The 21,799-nt window shown below is 40.7% G+C and overlaps 1 protein-coding gene across 1 annotated transcript in view; it reads right to left on the bottom strand.

Annotated features, from left to right (window-relative positions):
• Positions 1-816: 816 nt before the first annotated feature.
• LOC143769959 (sorbin and SH3 domain-containing protein 1-like) overlaps positions 817-21,799 on the bottom strand; it is a 272,947-nt gene continuing 251,964 nt past the window's right edge. The window contains exons 30-34 of the mRNA XM_077259068.1: positions 16,142-16,234; positions 12,160-12,219; positions 11,530-11,588; positions 7,820-7,932; positions 817-6,180 (exon numbers count right to left, since the gene is read on the bottom strand). Coding sequence (XP_077115183.1) covers positions 6,113-6,180; positions 7,820-7,932; positions 11,530-11,588; positions 12,160-12,219; positions 16,142-16,234 — 393 coding nt within the window. The 3' untranslated portion in view covers positions 817-6,112. The remainder of the gene's footprint in view (positions 6,181-7,819; positions 7,933-11,529; positions 11,589-12,159; positions 12,220-16,141; positions 16,235-21,799) is intronic.

Consider the following 21,799-nt stretch of genomic DNA (forward strand, 5'->3'; position numbering starts at 1 on the left):
GACGACACCTTCGTATTTTAGCTAGCCAGATTGTAAATGGTTTCCATTTTTTCTGCTGTAAGGCTCATTTCAGAGAGAGACATCTTTATAAAGCTATTACTTATTATGTATAACACTAAAGAAATAGTTGAAGGCAGGCATCATCGATGAAAGTTCAGTTTAATCAGACTGATTAATTGCAGTCTTAAAGTATTGTTACTATTGTTAATGTATTCCCATGTTTTGTGTTACGAGCTGTAGGACTCATTCAGATGTCAGAATTTGTACAACATTGGTATCTCGGTATTTTACAGCACTCGTACCTATGATAGTCTATGGGATAGTTCACATGTCCAATTTTTTCATGTGGTCTGCGCAAAGCAAAGCAGAAACTTGTGTGATATTGATCTGTGTGTTGCATCAAACTCGCCAGTGCAAGACTATGGATACATGAAAGAAAAATAAAAAAATCTGACAACACTGAGATGCCATCCATGTAGAGGCAAAGACCAACACTGATATTACCACCATAGGGTGACACACACTGGTAAATACCAGTAAGATTACAGTACATTTATAGATGGTGACTTACAGGCGACGTTCCTTCTTATGGAGTAGTTCACTTTTCCTGTCTTTTCCATTTTGCCCAAACCCAGGGCCGGCCCGAGAGATTACGGCGCCCTAGGCAAAACTATTTTGTTGCGCCCCTACTACTTTTAACATACCTCCCAACTTTTGAAGATGGGAAAGAGGGATGATCTGTAATATTTGATAATCAAGCACCAATGTTAATTTTGGTTAACCATCACATTGTAAAGAATATCAAGAGTCGCAGACTTACTGAATGCTTTCTTTTATTATGATTCAAAATATAATGCACTGCAATAAGAAAACAACACAACATAACTTTATGTTAAAGTGAGGAGCAAAGTGGTCATTCTAGAATGATGTATGTGTTCTCGACTACAGAGTCCAATAGTAATGACTAGCACATTGTTACTGTGTGGTTCCCAATTTTTAACATAGTTCTAAATACTGTGGCTTAAATGCACCTGCAAGATTAAAATATTAATAAAACAATGGATATTTTTTCTTAAAATGTGGTCAGTGTTTTGTCTTAATTGTGTTATAGATATTTTGTGCTAAACACACAGGACCTGATGCATAAAAACTAAGGCGGAGGAAAGTGGAGGCAAGTCCTATAGGAACCAGCCGGGACCGCCGCTCTCATTCCTGTAAGGCAGGTTGGAAAATGACAGCAGTTCATCCAATTGGTTATTATGGGCGAAAACTCTACTTTCCCCCTGAACTAGTGTTACACATCAGGCCCATTCTGTGACATTATAACAAATCTCCTTCATTTAAATTACACTTTAAAAAAGTAGCATCTCCATCTGTCCCAACTGCGGAATTTTTCCTCTTCAGTCATTTCACTTAAATTAAATTTTGTCTCTATACAAGATAACATACACGTTCTTTACAAAGTCAAATATACATATTTACAGTCGCTAAACTCTTAGAAACCATTTCAATGTCTACGTAACATGGCAAAAAAAATAATCTTTAGTACTTGGAACACAGATTATGTATATATATATATATTTATGTATATTTATCAAAACATATTGCTAGTCATGCCAACATAGCTTTGTTAATAAATCGGTAGAAAAGCGTCAGCGAAAAATAGTCATCTTACATTATTAAATATACCTTATTATGACAAAAGAACATTCTAGATCTGGTTTTTACTGCAAGGTGCAAACTTACTATTTTTAATAAACATTTCCTATTTGTATTTGGGTCATGACAGATGACTTGGCAGAGCAAACTGACTTTTTGCGACTTTCTATATTAAAATCTATCATTTTGCTCTATTACATCCTGCTTGTTACAATATGTAGAGAGCACAAAGTTTCTGTAATATTCCGCTTGTCCAGGAGAATACATTTTTGTTTCATGCATGGTTCCTCCACAAATCAGTGGGGAGTAGTGATGACGAGCGAACATTGTGGGATAAGGTGTTATCTGAGCATGCTCGGGTGCTAATAGAGTGACTTCAATGTGCTCGAATAATATGTTCGCGTCCCCACACCCGCATGTGTTGAGGCTCACAATCAGCTGTGAAACATGCAGCCATGGGGACTCAAACTTATTTTTTGATCACGCCGAAGACACTCTGTTAGCACCCGCGCATGCTCAGATAGCACCTTATCCCAGCACGTTAGCTCATCACTAGTGGGGACCAAACATAGGCTTTAAGGGATTATTCATCTAGAACCTAAAACCTGTAAGGTAACTTTATAAATATACTGAATTAGATTATCTTGACATGCCCGTTTATCTTTTTACTATTTAGAATAGACAACCAGAATGGAGATTAGCATCCTGTGTACTGGAAGCAGAGGGGCCCCGTTAATTTATATGGGGTCCGTCTGATGACTGTGTACTTTTAGAATGATAAAAAAAATAACTTTTTTGTTCATTGTAAAAATGTACAACTATCAAAAACCAGGCGGACCCCATATAAATCAAGGGGACCCCTCTGCTTCTCTGCAGAGAATGCTAATTCCTTTATGTTCTAAGTGGAACAGACAAATGGACACGTGAACAGTGATGCTCATCTTCCATTGGCCTGAGTTAGGGTAAGTGCACATGTTCAGTTTTGCAGCAGAAAAATACATGCCGTTATTGTTACAAATTTTCCCCCCACTCATTAGTATGGGTGAAATCTGCAGCGAAAACGCTGAAAGAATTGACATCCTGTAGATTTAAAGGCTGCAAATCTGCAAAAAAAAGCAACGAGAGCGTGAGACTTCAGGACTCTCATTCATATTGCTGGTGCTAGGAAATCCTGCAGGCTTTGTGACGAACGTGGGCAATAAAAATCTCAAAGTGTGCACCAACCCTTATAACCCAGAGCTGCACTCACAGTTCGGTTATAACATTTCAGACGAGCTATGATTAGGATTCGTTTTTCTACATTGGATTTCTGTATAATTCCTGGTGTAAAACATAAATAAGAGAAAAATAACCTTTGTGTGGATACTGAGCCCGGATAGAAGGGGGAGAGAGTTTCCTGCAGAATTACGAATGCAGCTCTGGGTTATAATACAGGCTGAGAGACAGATATTACAATGTGTGAAATGTATGTAGCTTAATTAGAAACGTAAACTGATAATGAAGGGGAACATATTTTTTGAGGACTGTTCATCCTGCCTCCTAAGAATCTCTCATCTTAGGAGAAATACTTCTAATGTTATTAATACTCATGCTTGATTCAACAATTTTTTTGCATTATCTATAGAAAAAAATCATTTGGATAATGATAAGCGGTCAGGGAAATTCCACCCTACATGGGGCCTTGACCACAAGTGACTGGGAATATAGCAAGATGTGATAACGGTCACATTGTGCAGCTCAGCCCAGCACAAAGGGCATTCAGTCTGAAAGTGTACCTGTGATCTACACGTCATAGGAGCAGCCGGCGTTCGGAAGAATCAGCGATAAACTACTCATCATGCCTCAATGGTGTTACTAGCATGCTACATCTTCATCAGTATACTCATGCCACAAACCGGTCATCTATGGTACAGCCATAATTGGCCTCACCAGTTGGGTGATTATCAGTCCTAATATTTTTGACTAACCACAGTCCATCGTAAATGGCAGCACTGGTAGGAAGACTTCAGGTATAATGTTGTTTTCCTGATTTGTCAGAAATATAATAGTTTGATGATCAATGTATTCATTCTACAGAACAAAACGACCAACCTCGGGCAGAGTGTCCTCTCGTGGATGTGTGCCCAGATGTCATATACTCACTTTTATGTAACTGGGGGGTTAAATGAACCTCTAGATCTGGAGAAAGTAGACGTTTGTCAGCGAGACAGTACAACCGTTTTAGAAAAATTTAGAGGCGGATGTATTTGACATTTTACAAACCACCGTGCTGAAAATCAACAATGATGATATCTAGGAATAGAGATGGACTCATCCGAATAGTTACACATTGTGCATGACCGAATCTCACATGTCCCCATGTATGACATTTGCACCCACAGCTGTCATATACAAATAGCACCTATCAATAAAAAAAAATATAGACTATAAGTAGAAAAAAAAGTCTATAGTCTCTTCCCCACTTGCTTTTTCAGACCAGACCATTCCCTACTAAAAATTAGACTGGATAACAAGGAGCGCATCTAACACATGGCAGCCCTCTTGTAGTTGGTTGTGTGCATGTTTCTATATTAAAGGGAATAGGTCACAAAGTTTTTACACTTAAACTGAGAGCATCATAATGTAGGGACAGAGATCTTGATTCCAGCAATGTGTCACTTACTGAGCTGCTTGCTGTAGTTTTGATAAAATGACTTTTATCAACAGGAGATTATCACTAGAGGACTAGTAAATCTGCTGCCATGTGGTCCTCCATATTCATGAGCTCTGTATAACCACACCCCCCAACAGTGGTTGGCAGCTTTCTGTCTATGCAGTGTACACAGAAAGCTGTCAATCAGTGGTGTGGGCGGAGTTATACAGAGCTCAGCATTCAAAGAACTGCTAAATCTGCAGCAGAGAAAACTGTGATTTTGTCAAAACTGCAGAAACTAGCCCATTAAGTGACATCACTGAAATCAGGGTCTCTGTCACTACATCATGATTCTCTCAGATGGAGTAAGAAAATCCTGGTGACCTATTCAATTTAAAGGAAAATTCTGGCCAAAAGTGATACACTGTATTATCTCTAAAGCAAAGCGTGAGGAGCAATGCAGTACATAGGGATGTTCTGACCGGTGGGTTGTGGGCCCCCAAAACACATGCCATTGTGCAGTTACACAAAGGGGTCATAGATATAACATATTTACAAGACATTCAGCAGGTAATGTAAGGTAACAAAAGATCAGACGTACTCTGTACAACAACATAGACATACTATTGTACATTAATGGTGGAGAAAATCCATCCATCGCTGCAGCCCGTTAGGATCACTGACGAAATCTGTATAATGTGTACGGGCTCTTAACGTTTTATATCGAGTTACTTATTTTTCTATGAGGAACAACTTTAAAAACCTTCCTTCTATCTACTTTACTGGACCATCTGTGACTCCTTGAATGTTACATAATCTATCAGAATTAATAATTAATTAGAGGGGTTGTACACTACTGGAAAAACCCCTATTAAATGGCCACAGGGGGGCATTCTCATTTTTGTGAAAGTCTGTCTCACATTCAAGAACAAGAAGGAATAAGTGCCTGGATCTAATAGATGGAATAGTAGATATTTCTATGTCATCACTGACTTATCTTTCCCCATAGCATATACTGTATATATTACCCATCCTTACTGTAATGACATGCTATCCAGTAACATACAGAGAAATGCTGGCCACTTCACATCCTTGAGGAAATATGATTTTTCAGTTTCACTTAACAATACATAGACTTTAGCCAAGTAAATGACCATTAATTATAACCATTGCGAAACCTCAATAGAACTGAAATGTCCATTGAAAATCCTTCCGATTCACGTGAACTGGTGCAGAAGTGGAAACCCTGAACATTCTCTTACAATGGTTTCTACAACTGCTTGGTTCGGAGCTACCAGATCCGAGGTGAGATGTGCGAGTGTTCTGCCCAAATCTTGTAGAATATGTGAGTAGTGCGTGATCAGCCGGTAAACCGCGGGTCGTCCGATGGTTACAGCTTGTGATGTCCAGTGTAACTCATTATTCATGCAGATATTGAACAAAATAAAACTTTAATAGAAGTGATTGCAATTGCATCTTGTTTAAGAAAATAGAAAAACAGTCACTTTGTGCAACCACCGCAGCTTCTATTCATCGACTTAAAGGAATTTGGGATATTAAAAATATAAATATTTTCTTCTAGAAAACGGCTGTCTGTGCTACACGTAGGAGACAGGTACACTTTCGGTACAAGTATCAGTAAGGCAACATACTAATCAATGACTGATTAACACGGCCTTTTGTTAGAAATTTAGAGTCGTACTTTCATACAGTACTGACACATGTAAACCTCTTTGTGTAGAACCACATAGCTAATACATTCAGCAATGGCCTTCATGTAGCGTAATACCGAGTAGCTTCACAATTATGTGTTCCGGATTCTTAGTAAAACACTGATTTGACATAGTTGCCGGGGAACGTGCCGAACAGCTTTGTTCTTCTTGATGTACCTGTAGAAGTATGAAAGTAAAAATGAATACAATAATGTCGGCATGATGCTACAATTCTCATAGGTAGAGTATTAAAAGTGCTACTCAGTTCTTTCAAACCTTTAGGATAGGCCATTGGTTTAGATAGGATGGGGGTCTGATGCTCACCTAACATACTAATCAAATGTTAATAGGGTGGGGGTAGCGTTTGTCACTGGCTTACCACCCAGAAATGTATAGGACAACTTCCACTAAGTCAAGAAAAATATCTACCCCATGATCTCATGTTGTTCTACTTCTGAGAACATATTTACACAAAGTCAGACTTGTCCTCCACAAAATCATCCAATGGGCTTATCACTTCACTCAGAAGGTCCAGCAACTGACAAACCTTATAAAAGTTGACAGTAGAACTGCGTCCAATCCAACCAAAGGGAACATGCCTATATTCTGTGTGCATTAGTGTGAGCCTATGTCATCATTTCCACTGCTAGTGCAAATTGTCTCTTCAGAGAGGAAGAGGCCTAGAACTCTAGTGCCACCTATTGGAAGTAGCAATCCTAACAGTCAATGTTGACCCTTTAAATGAGCCTTGTCACATGACTTAGGATAATAGCCAAACCAGAATCTCAATTGGCAGACACTGTGTTTCAGTGTACTGCCCCTCGATTGCTACTTCCAATAGGTGGCACTAGAGTTCTAGTCCTCTTCCTCTCTGAAGTAACAATTTGCATATTTCCCAGAGGAGCATTGCGGCTTTACGTCTCTTCATCTTGACATGCTTAACATGTCACTCTCCGCAAGGAGAAACAATACTTCTTGGATCCCACTGCTAGTTACAAACTTTTAAGAGTACCCCTCTTCTAGAAAACTTTGCGTGCGATATGCTAAGATAGTTCTAAAAAACTAAACAAAAACAACCCTGAATACTACTTACCTTCCACAGGTCCAGTCTGTTTGTCTGCAGTGGTGACCTCACATTCACAGCGCTCCAGCCAATCACTTAGCTCAGCAGCTTTGTATGTGTAGCTGAGCTCAACGATTGGCTGCAGTGTTGATGTGACGTCATCACTGCACACCAAACAACAGAGCCTTGGGCAGCAGCGCTGGTGCCAGGGAGGGTAAGAAGTATTCAGTTTGGTTACTTCAGAACTAATACAACATGTTTCATAAAGTCTTCTAAAAGAGGAGAACCCCAATAAGGTGCATACATAGGTTATTGCAGGATTATAGAAAGGAGGACTGTGCCACACCTGCTTTACAATACCTGGTGTAAGGTGCACGACTTGTTATGTGTGCTGTTTCCAGATACTGAAAATCGTGTGGACTGGGACCTTGTGGTCATAATGGGTCACAATGTGCAATTGAAGTTATGTCCAATTGGCGCAACTTCAAGTGAAGAACCCTTGTACGATTGAAGTTACTGACTAGCTAAGGATTCATTCACATTTGTGTTCAGAATTCTTTTGTCCAATTCTGTCATAAAAGTAGAGAAATTAAAACTGGTTCTAACACATGGTCAACACCAATGGTGCCTGACTATAATGCGGTCTCTCGGGTTTCTGTTATGGTGTCCTTCATTTTACAAGATAGCACTGCCTAATATAAAGCAGGTCACATTGGGAATGCTCTTAATGTCACTTGAGGTGGTAAAACTTACCTACAAACCAACCATCGTCACACTTCTCCATGACATCAACAATGTCTCCTTCTCGGAGCTCAAGCTCATCTTCATTTTGTGGCATATAACCATACAATGCCTGATAGGTAAACCTGGGATGGGAAGACAAACATGTACTATGTGAGAACAGCCAAACAAGCCAAAGAGGAATAAATGCACTCTATTAACTGCAGTGAAAACTAGAATTGTATGTAATGATTGTTTATAAATACGAGTGCAAAGCTTCTATGGAGGCGACATGTGTGGACCATGGACAGGGTCTAAAATAACCACTGTGCATTAGTCCTATTTAGACGTGGATGTCCTCTTAAAAAGTTATTTCCCATCTTCATAGATGGCTTCTGTCAGATGGTGCTTGTAAATACAAGCAATTTTGCAATGTACTTCTTATTACAATTTGTAAAGGTTCTTGAGATATTAACACATTTCTTTTGTTTACTGCTCGTTGCCTAGGAGACTGACCACCATTGCAATCTAGCTCGTAAGCACCTGGACTAGGAGGTAACAGTGCGATCACTGCCAGCTTGAAAACAGTGTTTACAAGCTCAATAAAAACAGCTTGTAAGTGCTGTGTATGTTCTTCGGTCTAGTAATGGTGATCAGTCACCTAGGCAACAAGTTGTAAAGAGAACAAAAAGAAAATTGTTAATATGTCAAGGACGGCCAAAACATTTTAATAATCAGTAAATTGTAAAATTGGTTGTATTTACAAGCACTATCAGGCAATACGCATTTATGAAGATGGAAATAACCCTAAATGTGACTACGATAGGGTCAAAGTGACCATTTTACGGTTTGCTGGTTCAGTGGTTTTAAGCACTTTGACAATTGTATTCTGTCCTGGGATTAGTTGCATTGAAGTCAGAGTAGCCAAAAATCTTAAAATTGATCTAGCATGTGTATGAGGCATTGTAGAGGATGTGATGTGACCAGCTGGTAAAGACTGATGTCACCCAAGTGTCAGTACATGAGCAGAGCTGAACATTTTATGACCAGGATAGCCAAACCACATGAAACACAATGCTGGGCTACCACAAATAGCTGCGGCATCGCATGACTTACTACCGACATACTGTCCAGTAAAGAATAATGATTTGACAGGCTCCCAATCTTGCATTCCCTCGGGCAGCTGAGTGAATATCTCGCATTTCCAGGCTGCCTCTCCTTTAATCTTTGCAGCTCGTTGAGACACATTCCTTCTGTGCTCATGTAGGTAATGGAAAGAATGAGGCAGCGCTGGAGGTTAAGAAAAGGCATGCCCCAGCGACTGGTTCCCAGAGGTATTTCCTATCCACAAAACGGTCAAAGGTCAATCTATGTAAGGATGACATCATGTCTTTTTTCCTGTTGCGGAAATATTATATTTCCGATACTCAAGATTAAAAAACCTGAGCTGAAATACTACTAGAGAATTTTATGGGAACCTTCAAGGTATGTGGCCAGACTTAAAATGCAATGTAACACCCAAGTAATTTGCAGCAAACACAAAGTGAATATACATAAAGCTGCTCAACCATTCTGCCACAGGACAAAAGACAAAGGCAGAAAAGGGCATTTAGGGAGTATTACAAGGTTGTCTTTCTGCTGCCCTTTAAGATGTGATCTGTTTTTATTTTTTAATATCTTCTAGCTCTCCCTGGGTGCAGTCACTCATTGCGGTCCTGCTGCTTCTGTCACAATTAGCTGTGATGACAGGGTTGAATGAAGAATTCTAGAAAAGAAACGCTACAAATTGGGAAACCCACTGAAATGGGTCTTCTGCTTTGGGCAATGCCTTCTAAGATGACTACTAAGAAAAGTCATAAGCAGATCCCAAAGTGTCCCCCTTAATGTGCCCACCAGTTATCAGCTGTATTGTGTGGGGCAAAGCTGGCTGTAAGTATTCAGATTCCCTGTACAGCCACCAAAAGGGAAATTATACATTACACACAGTCCATTCAAATCAATGCACTGCCTGTGTAATTCAGGACAGGTCCTCCAAACCTCCACTTGCTGTATGTAAGTGTTCACCACTCTTAAGAGGTCAGAATCCTGAACGGGGGATCCTATGAATTAACCGACATGTGAGCAGCCCCATAGACTGTCATAGGTATGAGTAGGTCCGACCTTCCTATAAATACAGGCTTTACCATGACATTAGCCAGAGGTAAGTGTTCACACTAGGCAGTTAGGTCAGGGACCCATCCGATGCTTGAGATTACCTTGACGTTGGTAGATGGGCTCACATTTTTGGCCAAATTTTGTGCTAAGCATCTCATGTGTTTTTCATAGATTTCACAAGCCATTATGCTATTCACATTTCATGTATTACACATTCATTTGCTTTAGTACAATTGAGTGCAGCCATTTATCCATTTGTTATGCAAGTTGTTTTTTGGTTATGCACCAGTTCAGACCAGTTCTCTGTTCAGTCAATTTACCATTACTTGATAGGTACGAGTGCCATCATGGAAAAAAAACGGATGACACTTTATGAGAAACTGATGTCTGAAAGAGGACTTTGGAAGAATCCATTTAATTAAATGGATAACTCTGGTCCACCATAGATGACCACCTTGCTGATACAGTTCCTAACCAAAATAACCTTCTCTTCTCATGTCCAGATTCTAGGTGCCCATTTTTCTGGTGTAATTGGCAAGTTTAACTAGTAAGTGCTAAACCTTTTAGAAATCCAGCTAAATGTACTAGCTTCATATTTGTCAACTGGTGTAAATAATCATGATTGCTTGGAGGCGCCTGGTGACGTTGACTGGTTGCCAGCAGTAGGAAGACAAAGACCAAAAATTAATTTAAATGGATTTAACGGCACACAGGATGTAACAGTGTCTGCAGAGTGGAATAAAACACTGTTTTTATTTTGCCTCTTCGGATTAAAGATATTAGTAATTCAAGTGTTTGGGCCCTAATTGGTTAATTTTCATTAAGTCTAAGTGGGTGTTATCAGATTGTTTTCACTGGGGGCGTGTACTTATTCTCCCTGTATGATATTGCTCTCGGTAAAAGATTCAGTTACTAGTTGATTCTGCGTAAAGGGGTTTCCACTACTCGAACAACCCCTTCTCACTCTTAATGTTTGCCTGCCGTTAAAATAAAAACACTTATACTCACCTCTCATGCTGGCACCATTCCAGAAATGTTGGCACGCTCTTTCCTAGGGCTCAAATGAGTATAGAACACGCGAGACCTGCGCACGATCAGCGCTGGTGTCACTTTCCCCACTTTCGGACATATATGTTTTCAAGAGGAAGTGAACTGCGGCTGGCCGCTCACTTCCATTCCGTCCGAAGGTGGGGAAAGTGGCGCCCCTGCTGATTTGGGAGCAGGACTCACGTGTCATAACAACCTCACTTGAGCTGCAGGAACGTGAGTGGCGACACCACCGGAACCAAACATTCCGAGAGAGAAAGGGTTGTCCGAGTAGTGGATAATCGCTTTAATGTGCCTTTGTGTGAAAATGAGGTCAGAATGGTGGTCAAAAAACCCAAGCCTGAGATCCAGGATGCAAAATCGATATTATTTTAGCCTGAAGACGTACAGATGGTGCAGAGCTGGATTTTTACAGATGTGCAAAACGTTGATACATTGGCTTCATGTCTTATCTCAAGCTTTACATAGAACTGTATGTAACACCACACGGATAACGGATATAGGTCACAGAAGATAAAAAGAACAATGAGATGGAAACTTACGCATCTTGAGGCGTCTGACTCCTCTCTAAGCTTTCCCTTCTTTGCTGTGCCTGAGGTTGCTGGGAAATGATTAAACATTGTTTATTGTCATATGAAGACACTTTGTGTCGATAGTCAAAGGGGTGAGAGATAGTACTGCAGTAACGGACTGATTTCTCTGCAATGCTTATTATCTCATTGCAGACAGCTTCCTGCCGACAGTCAACAGGAGAAAAGAGACAGGAAAAGATGGAGACATTCCAGAGTGCATCAGACAAGTCCAGTACACAACAGAAGTGGAGATCCCGTTAAGTCCATGAAGTGGAGTGCAGGAGTATTCCAAGGGTAAGCATGGAGAAACAGGCAAGATACAGAAGAAGGGAGAATTTAGTACAGATATACAAAAGACACAGAGGAGAGAGCCTGATGCAATTAGCATGTTGCTGTTAGAAAATGCTCTTAAACTAGCAAAGAAATGTTGGTGAGCTTGGCTCAGTCATGCATTATGGCGGTTAGGATTGAAAGTGCAGGCGTAGCCAGAGAAAGTAGAGTATTCGGATTAAGAAACAGAAACACACATGTTACAGAGACAGGAGTCAAATCAAATGCACCAGTGGCCGGTCAGTATCCGGCGCATCAAGGTCCTCTTACCACATAGCTCTTTTCAGACTCTGTGAGGTCTGGTCCTGTGGTCAGTGTATGATGAGGTTGCTGTGGTCATTAAGCAAATTATAAGGGACACATTTAGCATGGGTTATTTGGTTATAGGGAGACATGTAAAAACACACTACTTAATACTTTAAATCTAAGACATTTCTGTTTGCTAATTTCCAATCCGATACCTGCTGGAGAAAAAAAAATGAAAATTTTCAATGCCAATATGGCACATACCGAGGTAGTCTACGGTCTAAAGGGTATGCTTTTTTGTTACTGACTTATATATCCATCAGTCTACTGGTGTTTAGTTTGGTGACATTTTTCCTTTTTTCACATTTATTAAAAATGTGCAAGAATGACCGATGTACCAGCAGGACCAGAGCTGTAGATTCACCAGCACTAATGGAACAAGCACCACGTGCTGCAGAGATCCATACACATAATATCAACTGGTGACTTGGTCAGTACAGAATAACCGTTCAAACCAGGCACAGGTGTTCGGTGCACTATTCGTGCAAATGGGCATTCAGTGCACCTTCCTGCCTGCTTATTTTCCTAGTAGAACGGTAAATCGAGGTCGAGCCAGATGAAAAGTCAAGTAGGTGGGACAGCTGACTGACCTGTTTGGCTGTGCCAACCTGTCTTTGGTTTTATCAGTCTGTGAAGGGTTATCCAACTGCATAAAATCTTTTACAAACAGAAGCTTATGATCCAAAAAAAATAAAAAATTCTCTGCAGCTCCCATGCCGATTCTTCCCTGTTTTTCTGCCAATATCTGTTCACTTGACTCCAGCCTTGACTTGCTGAGATGACATATGACTGCTACAGACTATCCATAGCCACAACGATTACATTAGTGGCATCAACATGTTGACATAGGAGTGACAAAGAACACTCGTTTCCGATAATCTTGCCATGTATACAGGCCATCGATCACCCTATGAACGAACAAAACACTCGTTCATCGGTTGAAATGTAACGTGAATTTGTATAATGTAGGTGCATTGTCCTGTGTAAGCAGGGCCTGCATTGCCAAGAACTATGGCAGGCTATGTGCACCTGAGCCATCTTTTACAGGTGCATTGTTTACCACGGTCTGCCTGTGTAAACAGGCTATTAAACGACTACCAATAGCTAAACGTTCACCAATTGGCGGTTGTTTAATGCCACCAGTCGGTCCATATAAGCTGACCCTTAATAAGAGGAGTATTACATGTTTTGTTATTGTAGATTATTAGCAGCTGTTTATAAAAATGTATGTGGTTGGACAACCCATTTAACAGTATAATGACTAACAAATTACAACTATAATGTAGCCGTTTTTAATTTGTCTAACTACAATGAAACCATCCAGTGCAATAAAGTTAAGCCAATATCTTACTGCCTTGACATGTCATTTTCCAGTGGATCATCACGAGTCAATATCTACCATTTTCTGAGCAATAATGTTGATATATGTATTTAATACCAGTGATAATATCAAGGACATTCTACATATTTTGGGCCCTTATGTACATGACTGTAAACTATAGCACTCATCAAAAATAAGATCACAAACATACCATTACAATGAGGAATTCAGAATAAAATGCTTATTGTGATGAAGTGTAAAAATATTGCCGATAATCAAAATTTAGAACATGTGTATGTCTGCAATGTCTTGTATTAATGAGGATTAGGGATTGGTGAACCAGAATGGTAAAGTTCTGGTGCTTTGCCCGGCTCTTCCCACTTGCCCTGGTGCGGTGGCAAGTTGGGTAATATCTGTGGGGTTTATGGCAGCTTTGTAATGTCAGCTGACATAAAGCCCACAGGTTAGTAATGGAGAGGCAAAGAGCCAGAATTGGCACATCTAATAGAGGGCCAATATCTGTGGGCCACTTCCCAGTCTGAGAATACTTGCCACCAGCTGTCTGCTTTAGCTTGGCTGGTTGTTAAAAATGAGGGGATGCCAAGCTTTTTTTTAACTATTTAATTGTGGAGTTTATTTTTATTCCACAATCTGTTGATTAAAATATACTTTTGTTTGTGTCACAATTCCTTTAATTGAATGGGGATAAGCTGCAATGGCAGGCACAGCCAGCACAGAGAAGTGTGGCACTGTGACAGTGTTTGTCTAATACCCAGCTGCTAGTCCAGATGATTGGTGTCTGGTACTGAAGAAACAGATCATGTAATAAATTGTAGACTCTACATGGCAAGTTTTGCTTTTCTATTGAATTGATATGATGGTGGAAGAACATGGATCCCGACTGCACATATTCTGTTCCTTAAAGGGAAAACTGTGAAGAATAACTTCAATAATGACAATAAGTGAAGCCACAGACTTATGAGGTAGAAATATGGACTTTTATGATGATGCAATGGAATTATGTAGACTCTGCTTTAAGGCAAACAGAGAACAAAATTAAAAGGTAATTTGTCACATTGAACTTGCTGTCCCATCTACAGGTAGTATGTTATAGATCAGGAGGAGCTGAGCAGACTGATATGTGGTTTTATGAGAAAAGACTCAGTTTAAGGGCGCAGTCAGACTACCGCATTACTTGTGCGAAAATCGCAATCCTCGGACTGCCCGTCGGCTCTCCTGACCGGAGCGTGACAGCATGTATTTCTATGCAGCTGTCACAATCAGGACAGGGGAGCCGGTGGCCAAGGATTGCGATGCGAAACGATGTGAAGCTTGTCTGAGTAATAATGCAGACTGGCTGCACCCTAATTTCATGTATTGATTGATATTTGTGCTTACTGTGGGTGTTAAGAGTCCAGTCGGCGGACCTACGCAATGGTTGAATGTTAGCTCTGCACATTAGATAGTTGTCCGTGCCCAACAATGGTTTGGCCGATCATTTGGCTGACAGCCATCTCAACCTTCTCTCCCATACACAGGAGTGCACATTTGGCTGAGATCTCCTATGTTCTTTATTGGATAGCCGCTGACAGACATCTCTGCTGGTGGCTTATATCCAGGAAAACAAAGCGATCAGCAGTCCAAAGTCAGACATGCCCGATTGACACTCCCCCCCCCAGCAATCAGTTGGCTGGCGCCCCCATACACCTAAGAATGTCAGCCAAACCTGTCGATATCGGTGGATTCAGCTGACATAAGTCTAATGTGTATGTGTTTTTTGGAGAAAAGCCTGTCAAACATGAGGAACTCCAGAGAGCAGACATTTCAATAAATACAATAAGTTGTATGGAATACTTCCTATAAAATGATTTGTCAGTCTGCCCAGAGCCTCCTGCTCTATAGCCTAAGGCCCGCAGATAGTAATGCATGTTTAATGTGGCTTTCCAATGTCATAAAAATGTGTCCAAAGGCAGTCAATGGGATAAAACAAACAAAAGCACGTATCCTCACCCCGTCAGTCCAGCGCTTCAGATCTCATCTGGTCTGTGTTCACTTGACTGTAATAATGGCGTACACACCTGACTACTGCAGCAAATCATTCGCCTCAGTGTTGTACGCCACAATATATAATGTGCGCATATGTTCCTTTGTTATTTTATCATATTGCCTGCCTTTGTCAAAATGTTAAATGATCTTTGAAAACCTTTTTTAACATGACAGTTTCCCTATGACTTATTATTTCAGATACAATAATGAGCAGATTCGGGTGGAGAACAATGGCTGAAGTATAAATCTATACCCCTATCTGGATAGACCATATCGTCTTAAATAAAATAAGGATCAATTTATAGGTTACAAAATATAGTCAGGGATAGGAAAGTAACATCTTATACAGCATAAATATGTTACACTTTACAAAGCAAACTCGACTAATTGGGAATTTGACAAATGAAATGTATGAACTATAAAAGTATATATTGAGTTCCAGTTTTACTCAAAAACTAAAATATGTCCGTCATGACCAATAACTTCAAAGGGAAAAAAAAAACGGTATTAAGAAGTAACAGTACAGTCTCCATGACTGGTATAAAGATGGCAATATATATGTAATTTTCTTGGCCTTACCACAACAGAATTTGAGTTCAGGGTATTAACCGGGGAGTCTGTAAACTTTACGGGACTTTTAGGTGCTGTTTGTTCACCGTCAGATCTGCAGGGCTAATGAGATGATGTAAAAGGACAAAGTATGCAATGAGAATGGGATGACAAATGAAGGCACAATAGAGAGATCACGTAATTGCACAGCGATTGCCAGAAGCCATGCTGTGTATACACACTCACACACAAACCACTGTATACATGCATGCAAGATCGCTACGTACGATAGGAGGACAATACACAACGCATATAGGAGATTGCTAAACAAGGACTGTATGGTACAATATAGAAAATATGTAAAATATGTCAAATATAATTTTCTTTGATTGATGGGATTTTCTTGTGTACCCAAGATAAAACACATTAACATTAGTCACACTAGAAGGGTACGATCTGCCAAAAATAACAGTAAAGATCACTATTTCACAAATAATGTGTACAACCTTATTGGACTCCGAATGCAATAAAGTCACATTTTACAACACAAACATATGACCACATTGTTGCAACAGTGCTAATGCAGATGTGAACAGAACCTACCCCTACATTTTTGGAATAATGCATGATGACTGGTCATCAACAGTGATGTAATATTCCTTTTTGAAAATCCTATTAATAATGTGTAGTATTACTCTGTGTAAAGGGAAGTTATGTACAACTAGAAGACCTAAATGTATGTATTATGCCCCCGTTTAAGAACAAAAATGTAGTCTGCAGAAATAAAAAAATACATTTAATGCAAAAATCTGATGATAGCTTCCAGTTTAGCTCTAAAGAGGACCTTTCATCAGTTTCAGCTTGTTAAACTGGCTACCTCTTGGAATAGTGGTTGCAAAGGTGAGTAAAATGTAGTATTCATTTTTTAATGTTTCCTCTCTGTTGCGGAGCTATTAGCTTGCAAAGTTTAGGTTTCTAAATTATGTAAAGTTAAACAGGGCAATACCAGAGATATGTCTCTAGGGGCGTGTTCCTCTTCCCCTGCATGAGATTGACCAATCATATGCAGGCAGCAACATACAGTGGAAAAAAGAACATGCCCTCCTCTTCCTCACTGAACTCTGCAGCTATTGTGAGGCGATATAGCAGAGTGAAGTTATGTATCAATACACTCACCGGCCACTTTATTAGGTACACCATGCTAGTAACGGGTTGGACCCCCTTTTGCCTTCAGAACTGCCTCAATTCTTCGTGGCATAGATTCAACAAGGTGCTGGAAGCATTCCTCAGAGATTTTGGTCCATATTGACATGATGGCATCACACAGTTGCCGCAGATTTGTCGGCTGCACATCCCAAAGATGCTCCATACAAGGCAGGATGGATCCATGCTTTCATGTTGTTTACGCCAAATTCTGACCCTACCATCCGAATGTCGCAGCAGAAATCGAGACTCATCAGACCAAGCAACGTTTTTCCAATCTTCTACTGTCCAATTTCGATGAGCTTGTACAAATTGTAGCCTCAGTTTCCTGTTCTTAGCTGAAAGGAGTGGTACCCGGTGTGGTCTTCTGCTGCTGTAGCCCATCTGCCTCAAAGTTCGACGCACTGTGCGTTCAGAGATGCTCTTAGGCCTACCTTGGTTGTAACGGGTGGCGATTTGAGTCACTGTTGCCTTTCTATCAGCTCGAACCAGTCTGCCCATTCTCCTCTGACCTCTGGCATCAACAAGGCATTTCCGCCCACAGAACTGCCGCTCACTGGATTTTTTTTCTTTTTCGGACCATTCTCTGTAAACCCTAGAGATGGTTGTGCGTGAAAATCCCAGTAGATCAGCAGTTTCTGAAATACTCAGACCAGCCCTTCTGGCACCAACAACCATGCCACGTTCAAAGGCACTCAAATCACCTTTCTTCCCCATACTGATGCTCGGTTTGAACTGCAGGAGATTGTCTTGACCATGTCTACATGCCTAAATGCACGGAGTTGCCGCCATGTGATTGGCTGATTAGAAATTAAGTGTTAACAAGAAGTTGGACAGGTGTACCTAATAAAGTGGCCGGTGAGTGTACAAACACTTCCAGATCTCATCTCACAGTGCTGTCAGCTCTTACATTCCCCACACACTGACTGCCGTGAGATATGTACATAGAAAATAACAATAACTTGTTTCTTTCTCAGTACCTGAAGCACTTCTTTAAGCAATGAGCACATTAAATTTAATTAAACATTTTTTAGGCATAAAAGGGTTTTGCAGTTGATTAAAACTACATTTAAAGGTGTTCACACTAGTTAAAAATAAATGCAAGAAAATGATGGTTACTAGTGATGAGCGAACGTGCTCGGATAAGGCGTTATCTGAGCATGCGCGGGTGCGAACCGATGGTCTTCGGCGTGCTTCAAAAATATGTTCTAATCCCTGCGGCTGCATGTGTCATGGCTGTTCGACAGCCGCAACACATGCAAGGATTCCCTAACAAACATGCAATCCCCGTATGTGTTGAGGCTGTCTAACAGCCGCAAATCATGCAGCCGTAGGGCCTCGAACATAATATACGAGCACGCCCAAGATACTCTGATAACACCAGAGCATGCACGGATATGACGTTATCTGAGAACGTTCACTCATCACTACTGAACACCCATTTCCAGTTTGTTGAGGATGGAACCAGGGAGCAGAGACCAGGAGGTCATTTGGCATACAATGGGATAGGGAAAGCTTCCTACACGAAGGTCAGTTCACCTGATGAGACCATAAGACTATCATTCACCATACACAACAACACTTTATGAGTTGACCCTAAGAAGTCATAAATGTAACCTGCTGTCCAAACGACCCTGAATGCCCGATAACTATTCACTGAGGGTAGGATCACACGAACGTATAAAAAATCATCCTGAAAACAATTAGGATTTTTTAATCACTTTTCATCGGTGTGCTGGCTGTTTTTTTCACAGTAGCACCTCTCGTTTACAAGACAATTTTACAGTTTCCTATATTACAAAATGCAATGTATCTGTAAAAATTGGATGCTGTACTGTGGCTCCATATGGCGTCCGATTTTTTTGCGCACCCATCCGATTTATGGAAGAAACTAATGCATTTTGAGATTTTTTTCACACTCAGATTTGGTCAGTGAAAAAAAGCAACTTCTCATCTCACTGCCCCACAGCATTCGGACCAAAAATACAGTGGGTGTGAACGGGCTGGTAAATGCAGAGGTGGAGATGAGAGGTTGACCAACACCTATATCCCCAGGAAAACAAATAAGAAATAAACACAAGATATTTAAATACATTAGCGCCCGCAAGGAATGAATGCTGCTCCAGGTGGAAAAAACACACAACCCGTCAATGTGTATTAGTAAACTAATGCATTCAATGAATAGTGACCACCGCGCCATTTATAGTTTCCACCTACGACCAGCCATCAGGTGAAGGATGTCAGACACATACATGTACGATTGTTGGTATGTTCTCCAGAATCGCAAGGATTTATTTTCTGTACTACCCTTTGGGAGAACTACATAATTAGGCAAAGTCCTTTCCAGAACATGTTCAAAATAACTCAAAATACAATTTCGAGAAGTTATTGAGATATTAGTATGTCGATTTGCAAGCGACTGTTTGCTCAGATGAATCATGGCGCTCTTGCAGGGTTGTACATGCCCGATCAGGATGAACAGTCAGATAACGGCAGTGCATGCAGCTTGAGAGCAAGTGTCTTTTTATGTTTAAGCGGCAAGCTCTACAAATCCAGCAGCTCATTACCTGTGACACACTGACCCTGCCTCTAAGTCTGGGAGGTGGTTGATTTGTGACAGGACAGGAAGACAGTGCAGAAGGATAGACAGATGAAGAGAGTGGCATTGTGTCTGTGGTCTTTAAAGGAGAGAAAGCTCGTCAGATAGATTACAGTGCGGATCATCATTACAGGTTAATAATATACACAACAAGCATAATAAGATGCACCCAATGTCTACACCCAATGGAGACGACCATTTCATGGATAAAATCGGATATCCTCTGTGTTCAGGAATATTGGTCACTTCATTGTGTCCACTGAGATAAGACGAGAGGTGACCTTCTACTATTATGGTGTTATGCCTCATTCATAAAGTGACTTTTAGGAAAAAAAATCTTACTAATTATTCTTTTACCTATCAGTGGTAAACACATCTAATGGGCTGCGAATAAACTTGCAGGTACGATAAATGACAGTCAAGGAAATCAAAAGTCTGACTAAAAGCAAGGGGTCAATTTTATGGGATGTGCACACGTAATCTTCTTCAGGAGGATTCTACCCGGAATTCCCCAGGAAAAGCGCAGAAAAAGCTCCCCAGAAATGAACATGATGCACAGCTTATACTGGGAAACCATCCTCACTCAGTATAGCGAGGGCCGCCACAGGAGCAATAACAAAACCGCCTCGGCAAACCAACCGCCGGCCTTTTCTTGAAGCAGCTTTTCCAGGGAAACCTGTTCTGACTTCTAAATGACACAGTGCGCCCATACCCTTAGGCTACATTTATGCAGCCATAGCTGTATTTTTTCCCGTGGTTTTCAAAAATTCTAAATTGGCGAGAGACCAGGCTATAGCGTATAGTGTGTGTTTTTTTAAAAAAATCTGTAGCAGAAAATCTGCAGCAAAACAATTTCCGGTTAGGTTTTTTGCGTAGTTTCTAGGTCACATTTGCAGGAGAACCTTATGGTATCATTTGGGCTCCATAAAAAAGCTTTACAGAATACAATGTGGAGCGTCTACAGGTGAAAGTGAAGCCTCTGTCCCACAGTTACTGTCTGGAGACATACAGAATAGTGTGGTAGGCTTTCTCATTGGTTAATCTATATTTTCTTTAATCAATTAATTTGAAACTAAATTCATTGAACTTCTTTTGCATAAAGTTTTCTAAAGTCATCAATGTGAATGGGCTGTAACACAGTACGAACACTAAAATTAGTTGGCAAGACACACGCGCATTGGTTTTTAATGTAATAAATTTGCAACGACGTACAGAAGGTGAAGTGAGAAACAAGGGTTAATAGAAGATATAATGAGTTGTACATCACAAGTCATCAGAAGAGCGTAATTTTCAGAGCCCTAAAACCTCACTCTGATGCACATGAGCCGAGAGCACACACATGCGCCATGTACCTTAATGGGACTGCCCTGAGATCTTTTGCAATCCTCTTGGACATCACTGACAACACTAAGGCGTTGCTTACACAACTGGCTCTGGTCAGAGGAAGGGGCATTTGTTGTGGCCTCGAGTGCTGCACATCTGGTTGCACATGGCATTCCCTGGGTGTCTCTAATCTTATGTGATGCTTTCCAATTGTCATGCTCACCATTTACTATGGAACAAACATTACTCTTGGAGGGGTGCTGACCACGTAAGACATCGGTGAGCTCCGAAATCAAAATATCATGAGGTGCAGCCATCTGCACTGGAGAGCCTCCATAACTGGAAGCTGAGCCGGCAAACTTCTCATCACTGTGTGGAGAAACGACATAGCTGATCCTAGTAGAAGATTGTGGTCTGGATGGGTAGGTTGGCACTGAGGACAGGCCCGAATTTGGGGTGGATCTACCAGACACATTACAATAATGGAGACTGACAGATGGTGTTAGAGACAATGTAGGGCTGGCAGCTGCCGATGGAGTTATGTAGTCTATAGCACAAAGTGT

This window comes from Ranitomeya variabilis, chromosome 4, assembly GCF_051348905.1.
Source record: "Ranitomeya variabilis isolate aRanVar5 chromosome 4, aRanVar5.hap1, whole genome shotgun sequence".
NCBI classification, from domain to species: Eukaryota; Metazoa; Chordata; class Amphibia; order Anura; family Dendrobatidae; genus Ranitomeya; species Ranitomeya variabilis.